We start from the raw sequence: 27,407 nt of genomic DNA on the forward strand, positions 1-27,407 counted from the left end.
GATTTAGCAGCGAAGTTATCAAATAACTATTAGATTTCACTATTGTCATTTTTAAGTTACAAAAGTAACGATTTTGGTATAAATCGATGTTAAATTTGTAGTTTTGGATACAATGTCTTAAATCTATAGTTTCATGAAAAAAAAGTGCTAAGTTTGTAGTTTTATAATAGTTTGATCAAACTACATGTAGTTTGGTGAAGTTTGCTTTTAAAAAATGCATCGACATTATAACATCTAATTAGTTTTTAATGGAATCTACCATGAATATGCATATGTTTGGTATTGTAGATGCTAATTATTTTATCCATATACCCAACCAATATAAAAATTTAAAAACTTGGATGTAAGGCAAAAGTAAAATATAACAGAGAAAGTAGCTAAGAGGTAAATACACACTTAAAGTGTAATATAATGCATAGTAGACTATGGTGTGGTTACGTTTATAAAAAGGTGGGAGCGCTATGGTGAAAGCGAACCAAGGGTAGCTCAATTGGTTAGGCTGGACCTACTTAGTTCAATTTATGAACTTAACACGACTGGTTGTATTCATGTTAATTATTTTTTTAATAGCAGAGAAATATGGTAGTGTATGATGATATCGTCAATGTAAGATACATGTCTCTCTTTGTTATTTATGACACACATATGATAACTTCGTTAATCTTAAAATATATCGATTATTTTTTCAGAGATGTTTATAAAAAAACAGGGTGTACACATCAACATGCGTATATGTGATTTTTGTGTGCATATATAGTTATAGTGTGTTTCAAACAAATTAGCGTAACAATGGAAGATTACTTGACCTTCGGAATTCATGTCGAACCCATGCCCTTAATCGAACGGCTCGCGAAAGAACAATCGACGTGGCACCTTCTTTCGTGCCATGGTACCATACCTCCCGAAAACTTCGTGTTGACGAGTCAACGGCTCAATGCCCAATAAATGACGGAAGGCCCGCGACCGTCGAGCCAACCGGTCTGGTCCCTCCACGCGCAAGGAAGAAGGTCGCGAATCCCCTTCTCGCCTCAGCCTCTTCCTCTTCCTAGTTCTTCCCCCGGAGGAAAAATCTGAGCACACTCTCCATCGCAGAGGGCGGATAGGGCGGTCCGGTCGGCGCGACCATGGCTTACGTCGAGAGAGGTAATCCGGTTTCCCTTCCTCGGTGAATTCTGTGAGATCTGCACCTATGACCTGTTTTAATCTGCGATTCGTGCTTGTGAATTCGTTGGCCTGTGCGGTTTGTCAAATAATACGATCTGGATTTTTTGTGTGGTCATCTGACCTATATCGGTTGTAGATTTAGATTTAGTCTGTGAATTAAACACGGAGTTGTGTGCGGATTCTGCCGCTAGTGTACCGAGTGCAGCTAGCATGTTTCTGCAAATCCATATAGTAACATCAGCTAGCGATATTATAGTAATTTTTGACCAACCTGGAAAGCAGGGATAAGTTGATGGATGAAATTGATATATCGAAAAAAATTGTCTGCCCTGGATAACGTTCCCTGGACCCTTTATCGTCATAGGGTTTCACTTTCTTGCCTCTTCAAACTTCCATAAACTGTAGATGCTTGAGGGCTACTGTTTCTCATTCTGGAGATGCCCAGGAAAAAGTATAAAGTCCCAGTATTGAATACTTACCAGCCTTTTCGAGAGAGAAAAATGACTACTTACCAGCCTTTTCGAGAGAGAAAAATGACTACTTATCAGATTTTCTACATGACCAATCGTCCGCCATCACTTAAAGAGTCAAATGAGGTTGTGGATCAAATGTTGAGCTAATATATACTGTTGCAGCTAGAGAGTAAATCATCATTTCCATGTATTGATAGTGCAGTAGCAATTTGATAGTGTATACTTTGTAACATAACAAAGTGCATAGCAAGGTAGCTTTGTTTTCAATACACACTTGATGCCCTACCGGTGTTACTAGGCATTTCAATTAGCAAAAATAACAGCTATTGGGGCAGTTCTTTTTTTCTTCAAATAAGTGGATGGTGGAATGAGTTGGTTTTTGTTGTCCTTGATTTATTCTACTTCGTTTGAACAGTTCTTCTTGATCATTTAGGAATCACATTTGTGCACTATTCAGTACTCCCTCCATTCCACGTCGTAGACTTGTTAGCCTTGCCTAGATGCTAATGAATCTAGTCACATATACAAATTATATACATCGATCAATGGATGAATCTAGGCAAAACTAAAAAGTCTTACAATTACAATATGAAACGGAGGGATTACCATTCCGGATCACTTAGGAACAATATCATGCACTTTTAGGAACCTTCTGGAGCATTTAGGAACAGCTCTCAAGCACTTTTTAGCACCCTTATGGATCATTTAGGAACAAGTTACCATAAGTGGTTTTTGGACTAAAGAGAATTTTGGCGGTTGGGATGACTGGAATATTCGCCTACACTAAATGTATCAATCACAATACAACGGTAGGTTTTATTTTTGGATTTACACTAGAAAATGGTGACCTCTTTCTTTTATTCCCTGGCAACTCAGTTCAAGGGATGAATTGTGCAACCTGATATCGGCTAACGAAAACACTAGCCTGAATAGGCAACCTATCAAGACTGTTTTATATGTTCAATATATCGTAGTGTAAGCATTCGGTCTAAAATATTGAAGAATTAAGATAGAAAAATATGCTTTGCAAAATTTTACAAGTACTAGTTTTGAGATGGCCAAAGCTGTTGGGAACCTGGATGTGTAGTGATGGCGTTGGGAGTGGATCAGGTGTTCTCATTATGGGACTTGGATTGGTTATATATCTTCTGTGAGATTATTTTGTTCCCCTTGAACTGGTGTAATCAAATATAGTAATTAACTGTATATGTGTTTGGCATACACCATATTTCTCTCTAGTTCAATGCAACCACAATTAGAATGGACGCAGGGTTATGCAAGAACTTATGGGAAATTGGTAGCTGTAAGGAAGCAAGCAGTGAATGATATTTGGTTTACCTTTTACTAGTGTCTTAAATTATATTCAGTTTATTTGTGTGAATTCAAATCTATATATCTTTTGTTCACTGCTCAATTCTAGACTTCTTAACTTGTGCACTTAACAAATCATTTATGCCTCCTCCATTCGCGCAACTGCAACTAGTAAGAACAACTCTTTGGCTTTCAAGAATGTTGTGCAGCATACATCATTAACTGATCTGTTGAATTTGTTCAGTATCCTGATGTTGGTTCTTTTATGATTATGAAGTGACTGACCAGTAAACAAAGCAAACTCATGTTATTGTTTATGTATCCTGCAGGTGTTGTGAAAGACAAACGGACAATCTGGCGGTTAAGCATAATTTCTGACTTCTTCAGGGCTATTGTGAATTTCATCAGAATGTTCTTCCTGACAATGTTCTCGGTATGTTGTCAGAATCAACTACATCCCTGGATTTACCTTTTGTTCCATGTGCTTCCAAAATGGACAATTGGACATGGTCACAACTCAGAAATACTGTAATATTCCCGGACTTCCATCTTTCAGATTGAAAAAACAGACAGCTATAGGAAAGGGTATGGCTCTGGTAAGAAATGGGATGGTGGGCCTGGTGGGGGAGGTCCTGGTGGTGGCCCATATGGGGGCGGCGGCGGTGGAGGCGGCCCCCGAGGTCCTCGGACGCTATCTGACATCCGATCTAGCGACCACAGTAAGTACCGTCCAGTTTGTAGCGTCCTTTGTCATCACATCTAATCTAAGACTAACCAACCTCACAAATTCCAGATTCTCTCCCTGCTTGTGGATCCTGCTGCGGTTAACCTCTACATCTGTCATTGTGACTGCTGAACTATGGATGCGAACGACTCTAAAATCCTTTTGATGTCAATTGTTTAGGAGCAAGTCTGGATTCTGAAAGGTTTGAGAACGTATATAGTCTTTGCTGGTTAAGCAGGACATAAGAACACTTGTTACGTGTTCCATCTTCAGCTTAGAAAATCATTTACGCATTGTGACATTGCCAAGACAGGAGTCTAATTTATACTCAGCACATATTATGCAGCTCGTTCTTGACGTGATCTACATGTTGCATTCATCCGTTCACTAAACCTGTAACGGTGAGTTTATGCATCTGTCTAGTCAACTAAATGAATTGTCTGATGCGTCATTGCCAATAATAATACGTTTCTGGTTCCAAAGGGTTATTCTTACGAGGTTGTGTCGTGTTATTTCTCCTTTTCCAAATCAAGCAAATCAGCACAGACCGAATAAACCTCCCTCCGCTCTCCCTCTGTTCAGCTTCAGCGCGGTGAGCTCTTACGCACCGTACGAATGCGAGTAGAGGGCCCCTATGTGACTCCGTCCTTTCGACGAGCTCATTCCAGCGCTCTAGCATAATTGTTTGACGATATATTTATAAATAAAAATAATTTGTGAATTAAAGTTATATATATATATATATGTATTTTTAGCAATTTAAAATCAATAAAAATACTTTAGTGAAAATCCAAAATCAACTTTAAATTTAAGATTAAAAATTAAAGTTTTAATGTATAAAAAAATAAACTTTAGTGAAAATTCAAAATTAACTTTAAATTTAAGACTAAAAATTAAAGTTTTAATGTATAAATATACTCCATCCCTCCCTCTCCCCCTCCTCTATCCCTATTGTTTGCCCACCTCCAATGGCTAGTGGTAACATTATTGTTTGGCTACACTCAGAATAAAACCAGACGTGGGACATCTTAGGTTTAAGAGCCACACGCTGGCTAAAAAAATTTATTAGAAAGGTACTAAGTTTTAGTTAAAATTTATCCAAATAAATTATACTCTATCATTGTTGTGTTGTCATTTTCCCCGCCACTGTTGGATAGTAACCTATTTTTTCATCACCGATCTCATCACACTACCCGACCCTATGTATGCACCATTGCCTCAGTGCTTGTTTGTGGCTGTCTCCCAATTGGTCCTTGGTCTTCTTGGTCATTATCCCCTACTTTCCTCTCCAGTATCATCCTAATCCTAACCCCAAAACCATAATTATCCACCTAGGACCGACAATGTGGTCAAAAACCACTTGGCGTCACCCTTTTAAACTTGGAAATCTTCTAGATTTTCTCCCCAACATTGTCCTCCTCCTAAACTTAAAACTCTAATTCGTACCCCTAATGCCCACGATATTGTCCAAAGTAGTCTGGGTGAGCATTCATGCATGAGTTAGGCCATTCACAGTATAGACCATCAACTTGAGGAGTTTTAACATGCCACCTAGAAAAAATGTAACGAAGAGCATTCTTTTCTCAATGTAAGTGGCTTGAAATGAATCTCACCTAAAATGTCAGCCAATCATTTCTCTCTTTTCCTCCCTCTCTATCGAGCTCAAATGGTGGCGGAGCCCATGCTATGGAGGATCGAGGCCGGGAGGCGGTGGATCGAGCGGGCAGCAACGGAGCGAGGTCGAGCGCTGATGGGCTCTAGGGGCGCGGATCGACGCAGGCAATTACTGGTGGGCTCCAGCGACGCAGATGAACTCCAGCGGTGCATATCTACGTGGGCGGCCGTCTACGGGGCTCTGACTGACGTGGGCAATCACTGACGATAGGTATCTCTTGTTTCTCATCCCGCCAGCTCCACTTGCTCCCATTGCCACCTCTCTCCTCCCCCCTTTGTTTTTTGGCATTTTGCGTGGCTTTGTAGGGACGTTCGAAGGTTGCAGATGAGACATACATTTTGGTAGAGTTACCAGTCTCCGTACCTTTCCTTCTCTACACAAGCAGTTCATCTATATGGTAAAGTTGAAATGTTTGTCGTAGGTGCACTATAAATGACCTTGGGATTCTTAAGTCCACACTGCTGGTACATCATCCTTAATTCCTTCGAGGCCATAGCCCATAGGCCTTATTATGCGATCATGTCAAAGACCATGAATGCATAAACATATGCAGAAAAGTAAAGGGCCACTACGGAATATTTCTTCGAATAAAACACTTGTATAACATATCAGAAAAGTTTAGGGGCCTTTAAGGAATGTTGCAGCCCAAAATTCCAAAAATGTAGAAGATGAGAGGGACAACAAATCTGCGACTGGCAGGTGGGCTCCACGTACCATGACCCCACGTGTTAGCCACGTATGAACTCTCAATGTGCCAAAATCTTCGTAACTGTAGACCCCGTTTCGCCCTCTCTCTCTCCCCTCTCTCTTCCCTCTACCTCCCCTCCTCCCTCCCCTTTCCCCTCTCTCCTTCCCTCCTCCCCTCCCCGTCCTCGGCCATGGCGTTCTTCTCCCACCACCATCTCCAGCAGCCGCATCCTCCGGCTCCGCCGCCGCCGCAGCAGCAACCGATGCCTCCTTCCTTCAGGTACGCGATCTCAATTCCATTTCCGCGCCCGTACCATACGCGTTCATATGGTTCGATTCGGGCTGAAAAATTCCCCGCCGGATGCCGCGCTTCTTTGCAGGAACGCGCTGCCGGTGCCGGTAGAGGGGCAGATCCCGGCACCTCTCCCCTTCTTCAACCCGCCGCCGGCCTTCCAGGACCAGCCCGCGCAGCCACCACGTGAGTGCTCATTCCTCCCCGCGAACCCTCGTCTTCGCTTGTTGAAATTCCGCTTTGATTGGCGCTAATAGCATAGGGCTTTTGCAACGTACTGTGTAGTGGTGGACGCGATGGGGCTTACGGCCGCGGCGGGGTTAGGGTGGAGGCAGCCTCGGGAGCAGGAGCTGCTAGGAGAGAACTCGCAGATGTCGTCCATCGATTTCCTGCAGACGGGCTCGGCGGTGTCCACAGGACTGGCGCTCTCTCTGGAGGACCGACGCCATGGTGGTGGCAGCGGAGCTGGGGCTGGGAACTCCTCCGGCGATTCGCCGCTGCTACTTCTGCCGATGTTGGATGATGACATCTCCCGTGAGATCCAGCGACTTGATGCAGATATGGACCGGTTCATCAAGGCCCAGGTCAGGCACTCGCAACCCTTCTTATTTGTGGGATTTGCTAATACTGTGATGAACTAGTGATACTCCCTCCGTTCTATATTATAAGACTTTCTGGGTTTGCCTAGATTCATCCAGATATCAATGTATATGCTTTGTATATGTGTCTAGATTCATTAGCACACAAAGGAATCTAAGCAATACCAGAAAATCTTATAATGTGGATCGGAGGGAATATTGCTTTACCAGCATCTGAGACATGCAAGTCCATGTGTTACTTATGTGAGGTTATTCATGATCACTCCGTACATATTTGTTAGAGGAAAGTAGCGAAGTGTCATTGTTTCATGGCTGTATGGTTTTTGCCAGTGAAGGGCGCTCATATATAGTCTGTTTTCTTTTGCTAATGTTGGGGTTTCTGCCTTGCTATTAAGACTGCTGATCTTTATGGGTGACATCTCTACCTGAGCAAACGTAATTTTTCAAGGAATTCCTTCAGTATTCCACGTGAAGAAAACAGCTTAAATTTAGCAAAAGGTGAAAATTAGTCCGTGTTGGGTTTACAGCTAAGACACTACCATACTAGATGGGCCTATGCAGGCCCAGAACTCTCTTGGGCTGCCATACTTCAACCAAAATGGATTGTCCTGATTCCTAAAATTCCTGTGTGTTGAACCCTCAAGTGTTACATAATACTACATGGTTGTACAACTTCCATTAATTTCTCAGTTGAAAGCTAAACCATCAGCATACATATGGGACTGCTAGGCAACTCCTGATAAGCCATGATGGTAAACAAAATGTAATGAAAAGGGAGAATTTTTGGTAGAAATGGACATTGACGTCCTCTGTGCTTGTTAAGGCAATCTACCTGTTACATTACTGTGGGCTCTGTTGCTTAAAGACAAAACTGCAATGCATTCTGGATGGAATAACCATGTAACCAGAATGTTCCAACTGTCTACCACCAGTGTTCTTAGTGCCTTGTCTTCAGTTGATTGGACAGATTTCAGTTGTTTTTTCTTGGTTTTCTTCCATCAGACCATCACTTTGGACTTTTAAACTATTGATTTACCTGCAAAATGTACCTGATCTTCAATGTTGGCCAGATTTTTCACTTAACCTTGGAACACTAAACTATCTTGTTTAATGTACGTTGGGTTTCTTAGCATATGCCAAATACATTTATATTAAGCTAGTGAATTCAGTTAATTTTTAGGTATTGCTTATTTTAATACTACATAGCATGTTTTAATAATCAAAGTGGGGGGAGAAAGGGAGAGAGAGCATGGGCAATATTATATATAAAGCAAAAAGGGGTGAACTTTCATCACATGTGTGTCAGCTGAGTTGTCAGCCTTCTTTTTGGTAATTACTTCATATAAGTTACTATTGACTTGTGAATTACTAACTCTTTCCCATATTATAAGTTTCTATATATCTGATCACAAACCCAAAGTAATCTATAATATGAAATAGGGGGCATTTTTTTTTGCCATTGCTACAGTAACCCGTTTAACAATTTGCCATCCTCTATATCTCTGACATGTGGGTCCGACATGTGGGTCCAGGACATAGACATAGAGCCGAACTGCCAAATGTAAGAGTGACAAATGGTTAAACATCCTGGGGAGGAGGAAGCATAAGATATCTCTATCATTTATTTTGCATACATGCTGGTAATATGAAATCATTCTGATTCCTCAAAAGAAATCTGAGAAACCAAAGGAGTTAGTGAAACATGATAAGAAAAATATACACTTGACAGTATGCTCCGGATAGGACTATGCATTGCACGGATTGCATTGGTTGGATCTCATGTCTAATACAGTTACAATTAACGATGTTATAAAACTAAACCTTATGCCCAATGTTTTACAATATTTTGTTGTGCTAAATAAATTTGTCAAATTGGCAGAGTGAACGGCTTAGACAGTCCATACTGGAGAAAGTTCAGGCGAAGCAATTTGAGGCATTGGCCTCTGTTGAGGACAAGATACTTCGAAAAATACGAGACAAAGAGGCAGAAGTTGAGAACATTAACAAAAGGAATTCTGAACTCGAGGACCAGATTAAACAGTTGGCTGTGGAAGTTGGGGCGTGGCAGCAAAGGGCCAAGTACAATGAGAGCATGATCAACGCACTCAAGTACAACTTGGAACAGGTATGTGCTCATCAAAGCAAGGATTTCAAAGAAGGTTGTGGTGATAGCGAGATAGATGACACAGCATCCTGTTGCAACGGTGGTGCCGCCAATTTGCAACTAATGTCGAAGGAGAACGGACACTCGAAGGATTTGACCGCATGTAGGGTCTGCAAGTCAAGCGAGGCTTGCATGCTCTTGTTGCCTTGTCGGCATCTTTGCCTATGCAAGGAGTGCGAAAGCAAGCTGAGCTTCTGCCCTCTATGCCAGTCCTCGAAAATACTTGGCATGGAGATATATATGTAGAATAGAATTTATGTATCACTCAAGTATCTTCCGAGATACGGCTGTGTTTATACAACACTATTGTTAAACTGTACCACTATGAACCAACATGAAATGCCACTGGATGGAACCATTTATGGTGGATGTACTGTTGCGAACGTTACTTTAGAAGTGCAAGCTTTGGACTTTGGATTAGGCTACTTTTTCAGCGCTAAAGATTTTTTTTCATGCGTCAAATTGGAGCGTACGGCGTAATCTAGTGAAAATTGCGGTGGCCACTTCACCTAGTTGAGTTGAAGTGTGTTCTAAGTATCGAGCCCTCTTACAATCCTCCATAATTGCCGTACACTTGCTAGAAGTCTAACAGCAATAAGCAATTACCCATTTATGATACTATTCATCCTACTACTTGTCGTAATAATCTCTATCATTTAAGTTTTTTTAATATTTTACCATAATCTATGCTTTTGTCCCCTCTATTACGTATTTATTAAGAGATATTATAGTTTTTTTAAAGCTTAATCCCTGTTAAAAACGGAATGCTTACATTTTATGATGGATGTCGTAGTATTGATTTATCTTCTATCGTGGAATTTTTCTTCTTGACAGTACGCTTGTGAGAGTGATTGATGCAAAACTTTAAATTGAAGGAGTACCATAATATTAACATATCGAGTCATACCAAGCAGTATTGCCTGAGAGATACTCCTGCTTGCGTATCTTTTAGGGTGAAAAAAACTTGTCCGTTCCAGAGGACAGTGGCCCTTTGTTCTCCGCATGGAAGCATAAGAGCAGGTATAATAGCAGGCTATAAGTCAGCTGTAAACATATTTTAATAAGATAAGAGAGGAGAGAGAATGATAGCGAGCTACTAATTTGTAGCCAGCTGCAGCACAGACTCCAAGACTCATGTGTGTATGACAGATAGGACCGGATATTAGTTATGTAGTCTATACTATTGTATGAATTAGTTATTAAGTTGGTTATAGACAAGTTAAAGCCAACAGTTAACTATACTATTGAACTTGCTCTAAAGGTCCTATATTTCATCTAGAGAGGTGTTGCAATTTTTAAAAATGTATACTAAATAGTCAGCGTATTTCAACAAAAGTCGCGTGAAACGTAAAGCATTCTCGTTTATATCAATTTCGGTTTGTTCTTTTGGAGTTCAGATGGTTACAACTTTAAACTTGTGTTCGTCTTTTTAGGTGGAGTGTGCATGGAAGTACAACAATGCAACCTTAGAGCGGCTAATAATATAGCCATAAGTTGGCTATAAAATTTCTTATAGTCTTTTTTAGCCCATACTAGTTAGCTCTTTATCATTAATGCAGGACCCACATGTCACTCTCATAGAGTTTTTTGGTTCCTATGCCGGAGCTGGCTATAAGTTTACAGCCTGTTTACGCTCTCTCATCTCCTCTCTCATTCACATAAGCATATAGCTAGCTTATAGCCTGTTATTATACTTGCTCTTAGTTTAGCGTAAATATATTTCAAATTTAGTTGCCGTACACGCATAGCAAACATTGGATACGCAATTTACATCTATAATCACCTGCCATCTTCGTCAATCTCCGGTCGGATTAAGGACATTATCACTTGGTGGTTAGCAAAAAAAAGCCCCGTTAAGAGGTACTGGGAGTATCTTTCAAGCCCAGCAAATCTATTGCTCTCGGCCTCTCGCTGGTGCCTGTTGTTTCGATTATTTGATTCATGCCTTTGATGGGGACTCCATTGGTGAGAAACGCATACCTGTTCTGGGTACAGATATACCAAATCCAGCTGACAATGCCTCTTGGGGGCCGTATACAAAGCCGTGGCCGGTAGCCTATTGCAACTGTTGGCTTTTGCAACAAAATAAGCATCGGCATATCACATATCAATAATCTATAAAGGAACTTCAACGCTAGAAACTATTTAACGAAATGAAACTCATAGCTGTCAAGCTCTAACCACTCTGTTGAACAAAACCAATGTATGATATTTTAATTTTAGATAGAAACAGAGGGAAAAAAAAAAAGCTTTGTTCCACCAAAAACGCCAGCAGATCACAAGCCCGTAGTACTTTTTGTCCAGCGGTGTTGACGCCTCCCAACTCCAAAATTAACGGCCCCAGCTCCCAACGATGCTGCCGGACCACGCCAGCCAGTGTGACGCACCAACTCGCTCGCCACGATGAATGCTCCGCTCCGCGCGCTGTCTACCAGCAGGCAGCAACCAACCACCAGTCCACTGCACCCACAGCGCCATGGAGGAGGTGCGAGAGCGAGAGTGGCACGGAACACACCGGGCACCGGCTGCGCGCACAGCGAGCGATCGCGCGCGTGTGGCTCGAAATCGCGAGCGGAAGCGCCATATCCACGTGAGATAGCGGAGCGAGCGGTCAGTCGGTCACCTCCACGCCGCTGCCGCAGCCAGCTAACCATCGGTTCTCCTCTCCGTCCCACCACGCCGCCACCCCTCGTACCAAAAGCATCGTCCATCATCATAGCCATCGTCTCCTCCACATAGCCCACAACCGCCGGGCCGCCGCTCCTCTCTCTCTCTCTCTCTCTCTCTCTTCTCTCCCAACGAGCCACGCACGCTGGTCCCACCCGTCCGCGGCTCGCCCCTCTCTTCTCTCAAAATCCCCCAACCCGTGCGAGCCCGTGGCCTGCGCCCCCGCCCGCCCGTCCCGCGTGCCGGATTTTCGCCGTAAATCGGCAGCGTTTCCCCGTGCGGGGGGAGGCGGAGGCGGCGGCGCCGGCGGCGGATGGCGCTGTCCGCGTCGGCGGCAGCGTCGGCCGGGCGGGGGGCGCGGGCGGAGAAGGTGGGGAGGATATTCGAGCGGTTTGATGCCAACGGGGACGGGGGGCTGGACCGCGACGAGATGGCGGCGCTCGTCGTTGCCGTCAATCCGCGGGTGAAGTTCAGCGACGACCAGATCTCCGCCATCCTCGACGAGGTGTTCCGCACCTACGCCGAGTTTATACTCCCCGGGGGGCGGGGCCTCTCCCTGCCGGGGCTTCTCCGCACCTACGACGACGGCGCCGGGGACGTCGACCGCGACTTCCTCGCGCTGTCCCTGCCCCCTCTCGACTCCGGGGCATCGTCCCCTGAGATCGCCGCGGGGGACCCCGCTGCCGTCTCGTCCCCTCCCTCCGGCGCCGCCGCAGCCGCGTCGCTTCTAGACGACCACATCAAGCCGATTGGCACTGCCGGTGCGGCTCCCTCATCCAGCTCACGCGTCGCCGCGGCCGCACCAGCGTGGGCGACATCGCCTAGCCACGGGATTGCGTTCGACTCCTCCTGGGCGCTCCTCGATGACCTGGAGATACTAGTGAAGCGCCTCCGCTCCAAGCAGCTCCGGAGGACATCCTCCGTCGACACGATCAACGGCAGCGGCGGCACGGGGAACAACAATTTCGACTCCTTCTCTGAGGCCGGGTGGTCAAGGGAGATCTCCGGCCAGGCGGATTCGGCTAGCGCCACGCCGTGGGACGAGACAAGCCGCGACTACCTCACCTTCGTCAAGGAGCTTGCTGTGCTCCGGACGCGCGCGGACGCCTCCCGCTCACGCGAGGAGGCCTTTGACAATCACATGGTCATCGGCCGTGCGCTCTCCGAGCACCGCCTCTTCCGAGACGCGCTTGCCAGCTTCCGCCGCGCCTGCGAGCTGCAGCCCACTGACGTCCGCCCCCACTTCCGCGCGGGGAACTGCCTCTACGCTCTTGGCCGCCATTCTGAGGCCAAGGAGGAGTATCTCCTCGCCCTTGAAGCTGCGGAGGCGGGCGGTTCCCAGTCTGCAGACATCCTCCCGCAGATCCATGTCAACCTTGGTATTGCTATGGAGGCGGAGGGAATGGTGCTCGGTGCCTGTGAGCACTACCGAGAAGCTGCCATATTGTGTCCATCCCATGCCCGAGCTCTGAAGCTCCTCGGGAGTGCGCTCTTTGGCGTTGGTGAGTACCGTGCAGCTGAGAAGGCACTTGAGGAAGCCATCTTCTTGAAGCCGGACTATGCTGATGCACACTGTGATCTTGGGTCAGCCCTGCATGCGATTGGGGATGATGACCGTGCAGTTCAGGAGTTTCAGAAGGCAATTGATCTCAAACCTGGACATGTTGACGCCTTGTACAATCTTGGTGGATTGAATATGGATGCTGGGCGCTTTGTGCGGGCTGCAGAGATGTATACTCGTGTGCTGAGCATCCGACCAAACCATTGGCGAGCTCAGCTAAATAAGGCGGTTGCTTTGCTTGGCCAGGGGGAGTCTGAGGAGGCGAAGAAGGCACTCAAGGAGGCATTTAAGATGACACAAAGGGTAGAGGTGTATGATGCCATATCTCATTTGAAGACAATGCAGAAGAAGAAGCCAAAGCCTCCCAAGGGAAAAGATGGAAAGGATGATGGTCAAGGAGAGGAGACATTTGTTGTAGTGGAGCCATCCAAGTTCAAGAGGGTTGGAAGAAAGACCACCTTGCGGCAGGATCTTGCCAATGCTCTTGATATAAGGGCATTTGAGAGAACAACAAAGCTTGGCCGCTGTGATGTGGAGCTTCTAAGGAAAGAGATGAATGAGACTGATGTCCCCATATCCTACTCAGGCACTGGCAATCCAGAGAAGTCAATACGAAAAGCAGCTCTCGAGGTTATTCTCCGCAGGCTCCTATCTTTCCTCAAGCCAGATACCTTCCAGGGTTCTGTGAAGGCGATTAATGAAAGAATCCTCTCTGTCCTTGATGCCTCTGGTTCTGGCCGTGTTGACCTTGGGATGTTCTTTGCTATCATTGCCCCAATTTGTTCTGGTCCTGTGGATAGGCGCAAACGGGTTGTGTTTGATGCACTTCTTTGGCGTCCTGCAAGTGAAGGAAGCAGGGGTCAGATTAGGAGGAGCGATGCGTTAGCCTACATCAAACTTCTTCGTGCCGTTTATATACCCACCCATGGGGCTAGTGACATGCTTGAAATGCATGGGGAGTCTGACCCCACTATGGTTTCATACACAGAGTTCCTTGAAATGTTCAATGATCCTGATTGGGGATTTGGGATCCTAAGCACATTGGTGAAGCTTGAGGACAGTGATCACATTCGTCATGGCCGCCACACCTGCTCAATCTGCCGATATCCTATCATTGGTTCTCGATTCAAGGAGACAAAGCACTCCTTTAGCTTGTGCAACCGATGTTACAGTGAAGGGAAGGTTCCATCAGCATTCAAGTTGGAGGAGTACAAGTTCAAAGAATATGGTAATGAGTCTGAGGCTCTTATCGATAAGTGCATGTGCTTCAATTTACATTCTAAGAAGCTTGAAGCTGATGCTTGATCATTCGAACTTTGATGTTGATTGCTCGAGCATGAATCTGTGTATCCCCTTTCTAGGTGCAAAGATCTCTAGATAGTCTCCTGCCCTCTTGTAAACTAAGGTGCTGTTTGTTCGGAGTTTTCTGAATGTGTTCCGACTACTTAAAGATCCTAATCCATTAGCTATTGTTCGTTCAAGTGTATGGGAGTGAGAACATGTGAATCCAAACACACTGTTGTTACAATCCCCATTGCTCTTGTTTAATAGAGATCATTGCTGATACCAACTGATTTTTATTTGAACCAAACAATTTTGGACTTTTTTGTCCTTTAATCACGCTTGTGTGATTCTAGCATGGTTGCAGGAACAGAAGGAAACTTTATTCTGTATATTCTGGTTTCAACTTGTTTCTGAGTTGGTCTAACAGATTATTTTCTAAGGCAATCATCATGATGGCTGCTCTGTCATCATTTCGTTCTGAATCGCTTGCATGGCACCACTTGAGTTCATTGATTCGTTTCTGATGGTTGTTGCCGAATTATACGCCATATCTTATACGGCTCATGTATCTGATAATATGAAAGGACACGCTGGTTATCTGGATATCCATATGTAGGTTAATTTGATCAGTTTTCGTATCCGATGTTATGGTTTTGCGTATTGTTTCTTTGATATCCGGAGAACACTTCTATTCGAATATTATCATACCACCCCTGTTCCTTCCCCTGGTAGGCTGATGAATTATGAAAGTGCTTTTTTACTGCTCTTCGGCTTATTGTCTACTATTCTTGCTCTTTCATTCCATACTGCTGAATGAATTCTGAATAATGTACTCCACTTCACATGCGTCTGTGTTCAACTGTTGCCTTCATCCTTCATGCATCCCAGTTCTCGCTTCTTCCTTCTCAATAAAAGTGTCAATCTTTGCTGTCGAGGCAATTGTTTACTCCCTCCTTAAAAAAGCATTTTTATGATTTAAATCATGTATTAAAATGTAAGGGCTCCTTTGATTCAAAGGATTGGTATAGCAATTCTGTAGGATTCACAATCCTATGGATTTTTTCCTATTATGCCTTTGATTCATTTGAAAGAAAAGGAAATATTCATTAGGATTGCATTCCTTTAGTTCATTTTCACAGGGAAAATAAGAAAGTGGTCTAACCTCTTGGGAAACTTTCTGGAAGAGAAATTGTGTTTTTCCTATAGCTTTTTTATTCCCGCCGGATTGAAGAATCATAATACTTTAATTTCTATGTTTTTTCTATTCCTGTGTTTTTCCAATCTTGCGAATCAAAGGTGACCTAAGTATTTCTAGAGCTAACAATCCTATTTTTCCATCCATCATTTCTCATTCAGACCTCTTTTCATTTTACCCTAACATATCCTCGTGTCAGTATCCATTTCTTATTTATTAAGAGATATTATAATATTTTTTCTTTGTCTTAATCTTTGTTAAATAATTTAGAAACAATGATATCCTATGATAGATGCAGGAATAGAGATTGCTGCTCCTTTTCTTCTCGTCAGAAAGCGCACTGTTGCGCTGGTATCCCATGTTGCCCAAGTATCGCCGTCAAACCCAAGATCCAGCATGAGGTCCACTCGGTGACCCCTTCCTTTACCACTGTCTTCCCTCCTTGCTTGCACAGGTCGGCCCTTTTGTCTCCCTTGTATCCCCGCGGCCAACTGGAAAAGCAGCAGCTCCGTGGCACCAAGGTAGTGCACGTCACGTGGCATCAAGCGAGGGATGGTTGGCTGGTAGGCAGCACCAGCCACCAGGCATCGGTGCGTGCGGTGCGGCTAGCGCATGCGCATCGTGGACCAGATCGCTGCAACGGTGCGGCCGGGCGGCAAATTCGCAGTTCTGCGAGCCACGCGCTGCAGCTAGCGATCGCTCGCACGGGGGTTACTCATGTGAGGAGCGCACCGGGGCACGGGACGCCGTCTTTGGCATGCCACGGTCTATCGTTTGTGGCGCGTCGGCTAGCGGGAGCTGCCGACGTGTGGTAGGTTTGGATACTTCGCTGTAGGGCATTTGGGTACTTCGCTGTAGGCGAGCTCAGCTCGAGGGAGCGCGCCGAGTGAACAACGACGGCTTATTAATGATGCATCCAGCGGCTGGTAGTCTTCACGAAATAATGCATACGGCAGCTGGTAGTCTGCAGGCAAAATGATGCATGCGATTCCATCCTTCACTTCAGATCTCAGATATGGCGTTTTGAGCTCGATCTGATTACATCCGCATCGTTTTTCACTTTTGCTTATACTTATAAATTAAAATTTAAATTTTTAACTTTAAATTTAAAGTAGTTTTTTGAGTTTCTTTATTTTTTATTTTCTAGCGTTGAATTCTATATCGCTAAAAACTCATATCTAATCTTTTTATTTATAAAATATTTTTATTTGTAAATATTGGATTTTTTTTATAGATATACCAAACAATCGCCCCCCATCAGTTTGAAGGAGAGGGTAGCACAGCTTGCTCAAGGGGGAAAAAAGAAGGGGGTTGCTTTGCCGGCGAAGGTGAAGCGACAGGCCACAGCCCGCGCGCCCGTACGCTGCGCAGCCGGCGCTGCCGCCTTTCTTCTCGCCCCTTTTCCCCTCGAGCCAGCCGTGAGAACTTTGTCGGCCCCTTTCCTCTCCGACTCCGGTGACTTGGTTGCCGACGGTGGGGAGAGGGGTCTAGGTTAGTCAGGTAGATCCCGTAATTCCTTTTGCTTTGTTTGTGTTTTCCTTTCTCTGTGCAGCTCAAGAGGTCGCCGACGTCGCGTCCTCTTGTCTCGGTGTAAAACCATGGTTGTTGATCTTCTGTGGTGACAGTTCTAAGTTTTCTCATGACGTCTTTAACTGGATATGCTGCAGGTTTGCGTTTTAGCTGGTTGTGCCGGCCTTCACCTTTATCTCTGTTGATGCTAAAAATAACAATCAACGGTCACACACGTAGGCCTGGGAATCAATCTTAGACTATTCCAGTGCAGAACCTAATTCTTAGAAATACTAGACGTGCCAGTCAGTTTGATCCTGTAACTAACAAGATACAACATAGAAAACAGTTAACCCTAAAACCGATATCGGCCGGATAGCCAATACCGTCCCAGGACCCTAGCCGATGGACTAGACAATCGGCTTTACAAAAATTTCATGATAGTAAATGTAAATGTGCCCAATCGGCTGAGTCAGAAGCATGATAAATACTAAATAGGCCAACCAGCTAACTAATTTTAAAAGATCAGACCCAACTGACACAATTTTAAAATTAACCAGCCGATCAGACCACTCCAGTACTTATCACACGCACAATTGACAACCGATACAAGACTAAATATAGAATTAAATATAAACTAATGCTATATTAATTACCAGCATAGAACAATAATAACCAACAACACGCATACTCATACCAGATCTAGAAGATCGAACCTAATCGAAACAGTACAGATCTAAGCATAACTACCCACGATATCAGTTAATTATTATAATATGCGAATAACATGATAGAAAACCAGCGTAATCTATCAATCAACCCATTAAACTTAGCCGATCGAACAACTTTCTATAAGCAGGTCGTACCAAACACACATAGATCAGACCTAATCGAGACAATATGCAATTCTGGCACGATACACTCATAAAAACATGAAGATCGGTAAGCTTAATGAACCAATCAACAAATCACTCAAGATAATGTTGGCTAGAACTCCAGCGATAAGCCCTCACGAGCGCTCGATCTAATATGATAACACGAAGCCGACAAGCTAGAGTAATCGGACCGAACCGAGACAGAATCAGGTTAACCAGAATCACGTTAACAGATTGAACAAAAGAACTCATGAGGACTTGATCGAGAACTAATACTACTTCAAGCTAAAACATATTAAAGCAGTAATAGAACTCAGCCCGCCGATCAACTAAGCAGGAGATCGAACTTAACTGAGATAGTCCTTTCCTAGTTGATCGACAGGTTTTGACGAACCAGAACTAACATTACGAAGCTGACAAACCTCGCGCCGAAAGCTCAAGCAAGTCGAAGGTTTTGAGGCGATGCGCTAAGTTGAATTGATCTGGAGATAATTTACAAGAACCCCGGACACTTGTATTTATAGCCCCCGGTATTAACTAACCTATCAGGATGATAATCCGTTACCAACTAACTTGCAGAGTTCGGACTCTAAGAATCCTAACCAGAATCTAAGATAAAGCCTAATTAACTTACACAGACTCATAATTAAAACCGAATCTATCTTCAAGCTTTAGGCTCAATCGTACTCCAACCCCTGTCTAATTCAGACTCTATCGGCTATAACCACACCGCATCCAGTTTCCTGTCTCCAATCGATTCACACCTTCTTGTCTGATTCGGTCTTCAATCATGTTTCAATCTATAACGGTAATTTGTCAAAATCTGGCGTTAACAATCTCCGACGATTCATCCGCAAGAACGTCGACCTTCTTCGTCAACGCAGACGGATCTTCAGCGAGTAACTGAACTTTCTCATTGCAATCAATGAAGCCTCAACCTCCATCTGATGCCCTTTTTGGGTTTGCTTCTTGGCGTTCATTTACAGTTGCTTGTGGTCTTCAAATCACCGTCATCGTCGCCATAGGTGTCTTCGTCCAAGCGGAGAAGCAACGAAGGGCCTGATTGCTTTTTTTGAATCTTATAAAATCCTTTGTTGCAAAAGTCCTAAGCCTAGGTTAATTTGGCTTTCTGTAAGGGCCCTTTTTGTAAAACTACTGGTACATACAGTTCAATTCTCAGTGTCAACGACTATTCATGACATATGCACTCTTCGCTACTAAATAAAGTGCATGAGTTTTTTTTTTTTAAAAAAAGCCTGCTCAAGGCTGCCTTTTCCAGTTGAGTTGAGTTAGATTGGACACAAAGTGAATAGGGTCTTCCCAATGATTGGACTCGCAATTTGCTACACAGATCCAAACTCAGAATTGAGAAAAACCAATAATGGCAGAAAAAAAAAGTTTCCAGCTGCATGAAACTCTTCATACAACAAATGACATCATTGAGATGCAAGCCAGAATTGCTCCAGGTAAAAAAAATCAATTTATTCCCATGAATTAGAACTAAACCTACTCACAGTCGAAGTATACAAAACATTGTACAGAGGGGCCTGTAAGTATTGGGAGAAGCTACAGAAAACGACCTCTCATGCCTTTTTCTAATAACAAAGAAAGACGGACAAAAATTATGAAGGGACCTTCAAGTAAGTTGCTAGCTATACCCGTTATGTATAGAACCTGCTTCGTTCTTGGTCTAGCCATTTCTGATACCACAAGGCAATATACAAAGGCAAATCTTTCTTATCTATGCTCCAAGCTTGCCAAGACCAAAACAATTTAGTACCGAAAGCAGGCACAGAAAAGTATCAGCAATGAAATGGCACACACCACAGTTGTCAAAGAATCGCCCGTCACTCTTCATCCTCGGAATCTGCAGTATGGCAACATCCAATAATTTAATGATAAGGCGCAGTACCAAAACCTTAGCCATAAGAATTCCTGGTTCAGTGAAAGTTCAAATATGTATGTTCTTCAAATGGAAGGGGGCTCCTAACATGTGCATCAGAACCACTTTGCAATAAGGCGACCTAATCAACATATGATTTGTTTATCTAGGGGGTCTCCTATTTTATTTATGGATGGAAAAGGGTAAAGCATAAAATAATGAATGTAGATAATCAACAAGTGATGAAATGAAAGGTTTTCTTACCTGATCGAACGTCCTCACCAACTTGCCCTTTGTTGTTCAATTGTTTCATTATCATTAAACATATGAGTTTCCACCAGTACATATGGAACACAAGTAATGTGAGGAGCATTGTGTTGAAAATGTAATACAAAGTTGTTGGGAATCTCTCCAGCTTCCTCAAAGATATTATGGACTGATAGCTGCGCATTGCAAGAATAAAGATGTAAGATTGAACCTTGGTAAGTAAAAGGAAAATAAGATATTACATCAACAAGTAGCAAACAGACCTTGACGTTTTGATTATCCAAAATGGGAAGTAAATCAGTCGCAGCAGAAGCCAGGAGAGAGCAAAAAGGCCAAAAAACAAGCTAGCCCCTAGCTCCTTTTCTGTGTATTTGCACAGTTTGGCAGTCTCAAGAAACACATCACTTGCATCATGCAAAGCCAGAATAACTGTCCCAATTCGAAAAAATCTACAATATAACATGGATATAATTGTATTAGAGCTATGTTGAAATATTACTCTTACATTAAGTACAATAGTCAATAAATATATCATTTGAAAGCTCAGAATTGACAGAAACAAGGTGAGTGAAGAGAAATTATAATGAAGTAAAGTGCTTTGAAACATCTGTGTAGTATTAAATGACATATCTATTCTGCAAGCAAGAAGGGTAGGTGATATGTCAGAACTACAAAGTTTTCTTTTATAAAATTATATCTATGTGTTATTTTTCAGATAATCTTTACTGTTTTTGATTTATCTAAGGAATCAACCACCAGAAAAATTCACCAACTCAATCACAAAAAAGTTTGAATAATTTCTACAGTTCAGTTTACATCAGAACATAAGAGATGGAAGTTGTTGTGGAAGTACTGCAAATATAGAAAATAATCATCAAAGGGGCTTGAAAGAAATTACCCAGTCAAATATGCGTAACCGATCAGAACAGATGTTACTACATGGTGAGACATCATTACAGCAAAATCTTTTCTGCGGGTTTCCCAAGCAATAAGAGCAAAAATGCTATAGATATAAAATCCACACTGGCACATGTAGAAAAGCATCAATGAGGACCTGCATGAGAAAAGACAGTATGTATAAAAGAAGCAGCGAGTTAAATCACTACACTCCAAGGAACAATACAAGTATTACAACTGTAAATGTAGGTAATTTTGTTCAGCATGGGGATGAAAAAAGGGGATTGATATTTCTAGAGTGTATAATTAAATAATAGTTAAAATGACTCGGATAATGTGTTCCATGTGTGAAACAGAAAGAGCAACAGTTAAGGATGCTCATAGCAGCCATTTATGTTTTTCACAGCTACTAAATAAGTGCTAGTAATTGAACATACTGGAGCACTAAGTTATACTGGCAAGTGCATTTGGAGGATTGTCTTCAAAAGCATAGGCTCAAGCAAAGTTCTTTCTCTTCAACTTTGAATAAACTAGGGTACCGGCAATATATCAGGCAAAAAGTGATCATACAGTATGCTCATGCATCTGCAGAATGTATGTAAACATAGTTCTTTTTTATGTAAGAATAGTTTAGACTCACGTCATGTGTTGATTTGGCCAGCCATCGAAGTACTGCATTGTATCTAACGACCAAGGTTCCTGCTTTATTATCAAGAGAACCCATGCTTGAACAGAACCATAGTATGTCAGCTTCCAAATGGACTCTGAGAACTTGACAATCTTTGCTTGCCTGGCCTCATCATTCATCAGTTTAGAAGCCTTGTTATTGAAACAGTAAGCTGCTAGTGGCTGAAATAGAAAAATACATAGGGATCATATGTAATGTGTGAATGCTCAATTGCAACTGACAGCTATTCTGGAATTTCAAAAGCATATAATTTATATAGGCAATTCAGAAAATTCTGGACAGAAATGAAAAGGTCATAAACGGAATTAAAGCTGTGGCTATCTAGGGGCTTAATTATTATCTAAAAAAGTATAGGAGCTTAGCTATATTATATAACTGTCATTCCTACGGAAGTTTAGACCTTTTTAGCTAAAACAGGCAGACTATAAGGCTATCAGAAGTTCACAGAAAACAGAATAGGCATTTGGATTTTACAATTGGATCCAAAATTGAAGGTAACAATTAAGATCAATGGTGTATCATGTACAAGCTTATGTGAGCATCAACTTCTTTGATCCAAAAAACTGTTTACGACAGAGTGATTGAACTACCAGAAGGCATGCGGTACCAAGAGTAGCAGACAAAGCTCGGGTCCTTTAAAGCGGAGTACTGGCAAATGCCAACCACATTGATCATAAATAGCAGCCAAAGCCCATTGGTAACGCAATTAATGACCAGTTTCCATTTTGAAAAAAGGCCAGGCGCAGCGCTTCACATGTGCATCAACGATTCACCAAATTGGCCGGATCAAACTGATCGGGTACAGCCGTACAGGCTCGCAGCGTCAGCGACGTGAACGAGGACGCTGCCACCCAGCGCCCCGCGGAGAGCATTGGGCTGGGGAAACCGAGGAGGGGAGAGATCTCGCGGAACCCGGCACGAATCTGAACGAGACCGGGGCCCCGGGGCTGATTCGGGGTTTACCTTGTAGACGAAGCGGTCGAGGAAGAAGCGGGCGCAGAAGAAGGCGACGGAGAAGACGAGCGTGAGGGGGAAGAAGGACGACGCCTCCGGGCCTCGGATCGCCATCGCCGACAACCCAGCAGAGCCCCTCGCCGCCCGCCCGCACCACCACCACCGCAACGCCGACTCCTTGCACCGCAGGGCTCCCCTTCTCCCGCTCACTCGCGCGCGCGCCCGCACCGATAATGTGAAGGGTTCGGCGGTTGGGTAGGGGAGCGGGAGAGGGAGGGGGGGATTAGGCGGAGGAGGTGGCACGCGCTATTCCTATTTCTACCTCTCGCGCAGGAGGAGAGGAGGAGGAGGACGAGAGAGACGAGACCGGCTTGGCTCGGACACGATGGAGATCGAGGGAGACGATGTGGTGGCGGCTGGCTGGTGGTGGGTGCGTGCGACTGTTCCTCCTATGCGTGTGGAAACAATGCGGGATCTCTCCTCTCTCGGCTGATTCGGTTTTAATTATGGCTTCAGATGGGGACTCCCCTCCATCTAGTTATGGTTCGAATTAATTGGACGTCTCCCAACATCCCAAAGAATGTTGGAACTGTCAGTGTTAGTATAATCTTTTCGAGTTTCAACCACATAAAAAAAATGTATATGATCGTTCCAGCTACAGTCAGGTACTCCGGTGGTGTTTTTTTCCACCTTTCAAAGCCGCTGATAGGGCATTTAAAATAAATATTTCATAAAGTTTTGTGGGAGCCAATACTTCGAGGGCTTCTGAGGTTATAAGGAATTTTAACCTACACAAGTAAAAGGATGGAGGAATACGAATGTATACACATGCTAATTTATAGAAATTTTTTAATAGTTTGGAGTGAATGTACAATTTTCGTCCTTTCTCTCTACAAATGGTTGATAAGAGAAAAAATATGTGGTTTTTCTATACTTAATGCTAACCTCCTTTATTTTCCCTTTAAAATGGATGTATCCTGTAAGTTATGAAAACGTTATTAATGATCATGCTGGTGTATAGAATTGTATGATCTTGGTAATATATTTTGTCAAAATTTATCGGATGCTTATCAGTTGGCCAATAGCGAAAATATTCCTTTAGTCTTAACTGCTGTTTGTTTGACCTCCTATTTCCTTCACGTCAAATCCTCGATCGATACACCAAAAGCGTGACGTCCTAATTACAAGATGGCTTAGTTTGCTTAGTACTAGAAGAGAATAATAAAAACAAAAAGATTTGCTAGGTGCAATCCAACAGAAAATCAACAAACTCCCCGGGATCATACATATTTGATGATTACAATAAGATTTAATCTAACTTTTAAAAGTCCAATCATTAATAACTTCCTGTATATACTTATCTATACTATAGTTCTTTTGCAAGTTAGCCTATATAATTTCTTGATATTATGGTCCATATTTAATTAAGCAAGTGATATTAGCATAGTTAATAATAGTTGATAAAAAATTCATATAGCATTTTGTAATACATTTCCATAGCAAAGCATGTGTATTTTGTTAGTTCTTAAAAAGCTATTCAAATATTTGATTCAAAAAGCAATTTTGTAAACTCATTTTATACCATTAAAGTTTTAAAAGTCTAATCAAACACTGCTAATATCAAATAATAAAAGTCTGATCGAATATCGTTAATATCAAATAATATTATAACCAGAGAGTAGTTAATTACACGAACTTACTTTATCCAATATTGCTTGTATGGAGTGATCTTAGAAAGCTAGAAATATGTTTACGCACTACTTCAAACTAACATATAAATTGACTAAATCAACTAAAATTACTGCATTCCAAGCGATCACTACAGCCAAGTTCAGTTGATACCTCCAGCAACTATACGCCTCTTCGGTTATAAATACTTGATGTCTAGGAGAATATTTAATCGAATTTTCAAACTTGGTTTTATATCCGAATAAGTCTATATATTGTAAAAAAATTTTCAGTTAAGCATTTGAGGACTTATTGATGGTCTCAACATTTCATATGGTGATCAAGTCTTATTCTAAACATAAAAGCATGTATGAGTCGTATGACCAAAGGGAATATATCACAAGGACAATTTTCAAAGGTATTACGTGGAACTACTATTTTCCCAGTGCCCTCGTGTATTTAGACAACTGTGGTTTCTTTAGGCATGCTATAGTCGTAAAGAGTTGATTCCTTGTCATTTCACCTATTGCTGATATACCAATATATAAATTAGTTGAAAGTTAGAATAGTCCAAAATAGTATTAGCCGTATGATAACTTAAAAATTGATGGTTATTTTTGGTTAATGTTCGTGGTATTTCTCCGCAAGGATTCCCACATAAAACTCCATGTCTCTATTGTGTGTCTCTATTCTTAGCATAAATGATGTATGATCATAAGTAGTTGGGATGAGTAGATAGGTGAAGATGTCCTTATATTGTTGGACAAAATTCAAACTCTATGTGTTCCTTTTTTTTTTACAGACGGAGTATATATGCGTCATTGATGATCCAAAAGCAAGTGTTGATAAAATAATCTACGATAAAACCTCCTAGAATCAACTTTAATTTTAAAATTTAATTTTTTTCCCAGCCTTATGGTGTGCAGACATGACCTACTTATCAGTGCAAAAAAGAGCTTCACAAAATATTGATACGGTAATCAGGAATAAATTTGCTCTTATCAGATACTACGTACGCATTAATTAAATGACTTCTAAGTTCTTAACAAATTTTAAGATTGGATCAACAGATAATTTTTACTCACTTGAGTGGTCAACTTTTAAATTTTTGAATGGTTTAGAGCCCCTTTTCATTCTTCTAATTGTCTGATTATGGAATAATCATATGAATGGTTATTCTATAGTATAAAATTTGAACCATATAAAATATTTATGATCGAGTACTGCATTTGAGATACCTCGGCTCCATCAAATACTGTTCACGCTGAGAAACACCAACAAATAGCATCGCACTTTCCTCGCTATATGGCTGCTTTGTCCAACATTTTTTATGACAGACTGTCAGACAGTGATAGAAGCAGTTAGTTCTGTATCTTTCTGAAGATGGGATTAGGAAGAGGAAAAACATGAAAAAGAGACGACGGTAGGAGGTTCGTACGTATGGGAGAAAGCAAGAAAATACCAAACGCATGATCGCAAACGATTCAGCTTATTGAAGTCACGGAGCATGCATGTCCAGATTATTACAAGTGACGTGAAAATTTGTCTTGCTAGCTTCGTTTTGAAATAAGTAGTCATTCAGTTCAAACTACTCAAGCATGCTTTCCGCCGGTAGTACGAGTTCAGTCTCAATGTATAGCTTTATGGTATAGTTATCAAGTATGTAAACTAGGTAACCGAGCTAGATGAGTTTTATGGGGATGAAACTTCTCTTATCTCATGAAACTCACTCATTTAATGACTCTGTCAAGTCAGTAATTTTACTGATGTGCCATGAAAGGGGACGTCAATCACGTATAGGATGCTCCACTTTCGTTTCAACAGCACACGTTAGAACACTGCTTAACGACACTCATATCCATCGCTGGGTGACCTTTGAGAACTGATTAAGTATAGTAGTGCGGGGCCATGGAATTGATTAACAGCACTACAGCAGACCACTTTGCTATGCTCTCATTCAATCCCTTCTAGACCTTTGAAGCCGCTGGTTAGCGCGAGGGCATTGAATTGATTAGGCACCCCTGGTAGAGGATTGACGAAGTAGGATTTATTTTCAAAGATATAATTTATTGAGAATTGTTGTAGTTCCCTTTAATTCATACTAAAGGGAAACAAAGTTGTGTTCATATTTGCTCAGTTTCACACGGAACAAACTTTTAAAACTTTACTTGAATTTTATCTTTCTTTTGCTTCTTTCCTGACTTTTAGGGATCAAAAAGATCATGATTGTCGTCGAACAGATATCCAACTACAGTATTATTTGTGGACATAAGATTGCCTGTGCCAAGATATATGCAAAACAATAACGACAAAAAACACATTGATTTTATATAGGTTCGAGCACCATCAAATGATAGCCCTACTCTTATTGGTCGAAACCACTTTCATCATTATATTAATTACAACATACGAAGAAGAAACTCTAATATATCCATACATTAGCATGTGAGTGATCATGAGCGGCTAGGCATTGTCAAACTTCTGCTCGATGGAATTTGTGTTGCTTGGCATCTAATAATACCTTAGGGTCTATTAGCCTCTCAAGACTTATTGGTCTCTAGTTACCCCTTAGGGTATGCCGGCATCTTCAGTTTTGTCTCCTAGTCTAAATAAAATTAAAGAGACAAGTATGAATATTATACGAATGATCTTTTTAGGAACTAAGTTCTCTGATAAGCTTGTGACTATACTTCCGTGTAGCTAGAATTGTGTGGGGATCATACTACCTAAATTTTCTTATTCAAGTTACTGTATTAAATTGGTTATGTGGTCCTTATACTGAGGTAAGTGCATGCTTCACTTTTTTTTTCATGCAAATTTCCTAAAAAGGCACAATCATGTCCTCTTTTCAAGCAAAGGATGAATCCATAT

The 27,407-nt window shown here is 42.3% G+C and overlaps 4 protein-coding genes across 5 annotated transcripts; 3 read left to right on the forward strand and 1 right to left on the reverse strand.

The window, feature by feature from the left end:
- Positions 1-956: 956 nt before the first annotated feature.
- LOC102722472 (selenoprotein K) lies at positions 957-4,098 on the forward strand. Of its 2 annotated transcripts, XM_006649731.3 has the most exons (5): positions 973-1,007; positions 1,093-1,143; positions 3,278-3,381; positions 3,505-3,667; positions 3,742-4,098. In XM_006649731.3, exons 2-5 carry the CDS (start codon positions 1,125-1,127, stop codon positions 3,774-3,776), a joined length of 321 nt encoding a protein of 106 aa, XP_006649794.1. In that variant the 5' UTR covers positions 973-1,007; positions 1,093-1,124; the 3' UTR covers positions 3,777-4,098. The 2 variants fall into 2 exon arrangements, with proteins under 2 accessions (XP_006649793.1, XP_006649794.1); XM_006649730.2 differs by having other exon boundaries at positions 957-1,143.
- Positions 4,099-6,120: 2,022 nt separating this feature from the next.
- Positions 6,121-9,514, forward strand: LOC102722939 (probable BOI-related E3 ubiquitin-protein ligase 3). The gene is made up of 4 exons (XM_006649732.2): positions 6,121-6,314; positions 6,415-6,512; positions 6,612-6,910; positions 8,805-9,514. The coding sequence occupies exons 1-4, from the start codon at positions 6,226-6,228 to the stop codon at positions 9,333-9,335; spliced, it is 1,017 nt and encodes a 338-aa protein (XP_006649795.2). The 5' UTR covers positions 6,121-6,225; the 3' UTR covers positions 9,336-9,514.
- Positions 9,515-11,769: 2,255 nt separating this feature from the next.
- LOC102702644 (uncharacterized TPR repeat-containing protein At1g05150-like) lies at positions 11,770-15,048 on the forward strand. Its single transcript, XM_040521906.1, has one exon. It carries the CDS (start codon positions 12,070-12,072, stop codon positions 14,620-14,622), a length of 2,553 nt encoding a protein of 850 aa, XP_040377840.1. The 5' UTR covers positions 11,770-12,069; the 3' UTR covers positions 14,623-15,048.
- A 4,506-nt stretch (positions 15,049-19,554) lies between these two features.
- On the reverse strand, positions 19,555-23,341 carry LOC102702924 (ASC1-like protein 3). The gene is made up of 6 exons (XM_006651174.3): positions 22,878-23,341; positions 21,867-22,075; positions 21,228-21,383; positions 20,593-20,778; positions 20,327-20,505; positions 19,555-20,047 (listed from the first exon to the last, which is right to left on the reverse strand). The coding sequence occupies exons 1-6, from the start codon at positions 22,980-22,982 to the stop codon at positions 20,028-20,030; spliced, it is 855 nt and encodes a 284-aa protein (XP_006651237.1). The 5' UTR covers positions 22,983-23,341; the 3' UTR covers positions 19,555-20,027.
- Positions 23,342-27,407: the final 4,066 nt, after the last annotated feature.

The sequence above is a fragment of the Oryza brachyantha genome, chromosome 3, assembly GCF_000231095.2.
Source record: "Oryza brachyantha chromosome 3, ObraRS2, whole genome shotgun sequence".
Classification (NCBI taxonomy): Eukaryota; Viridiplantae; Streptophyta; class Magnoliopsida; order Poales; family Poaceae; genus Oryza; species Oryza brachyantha.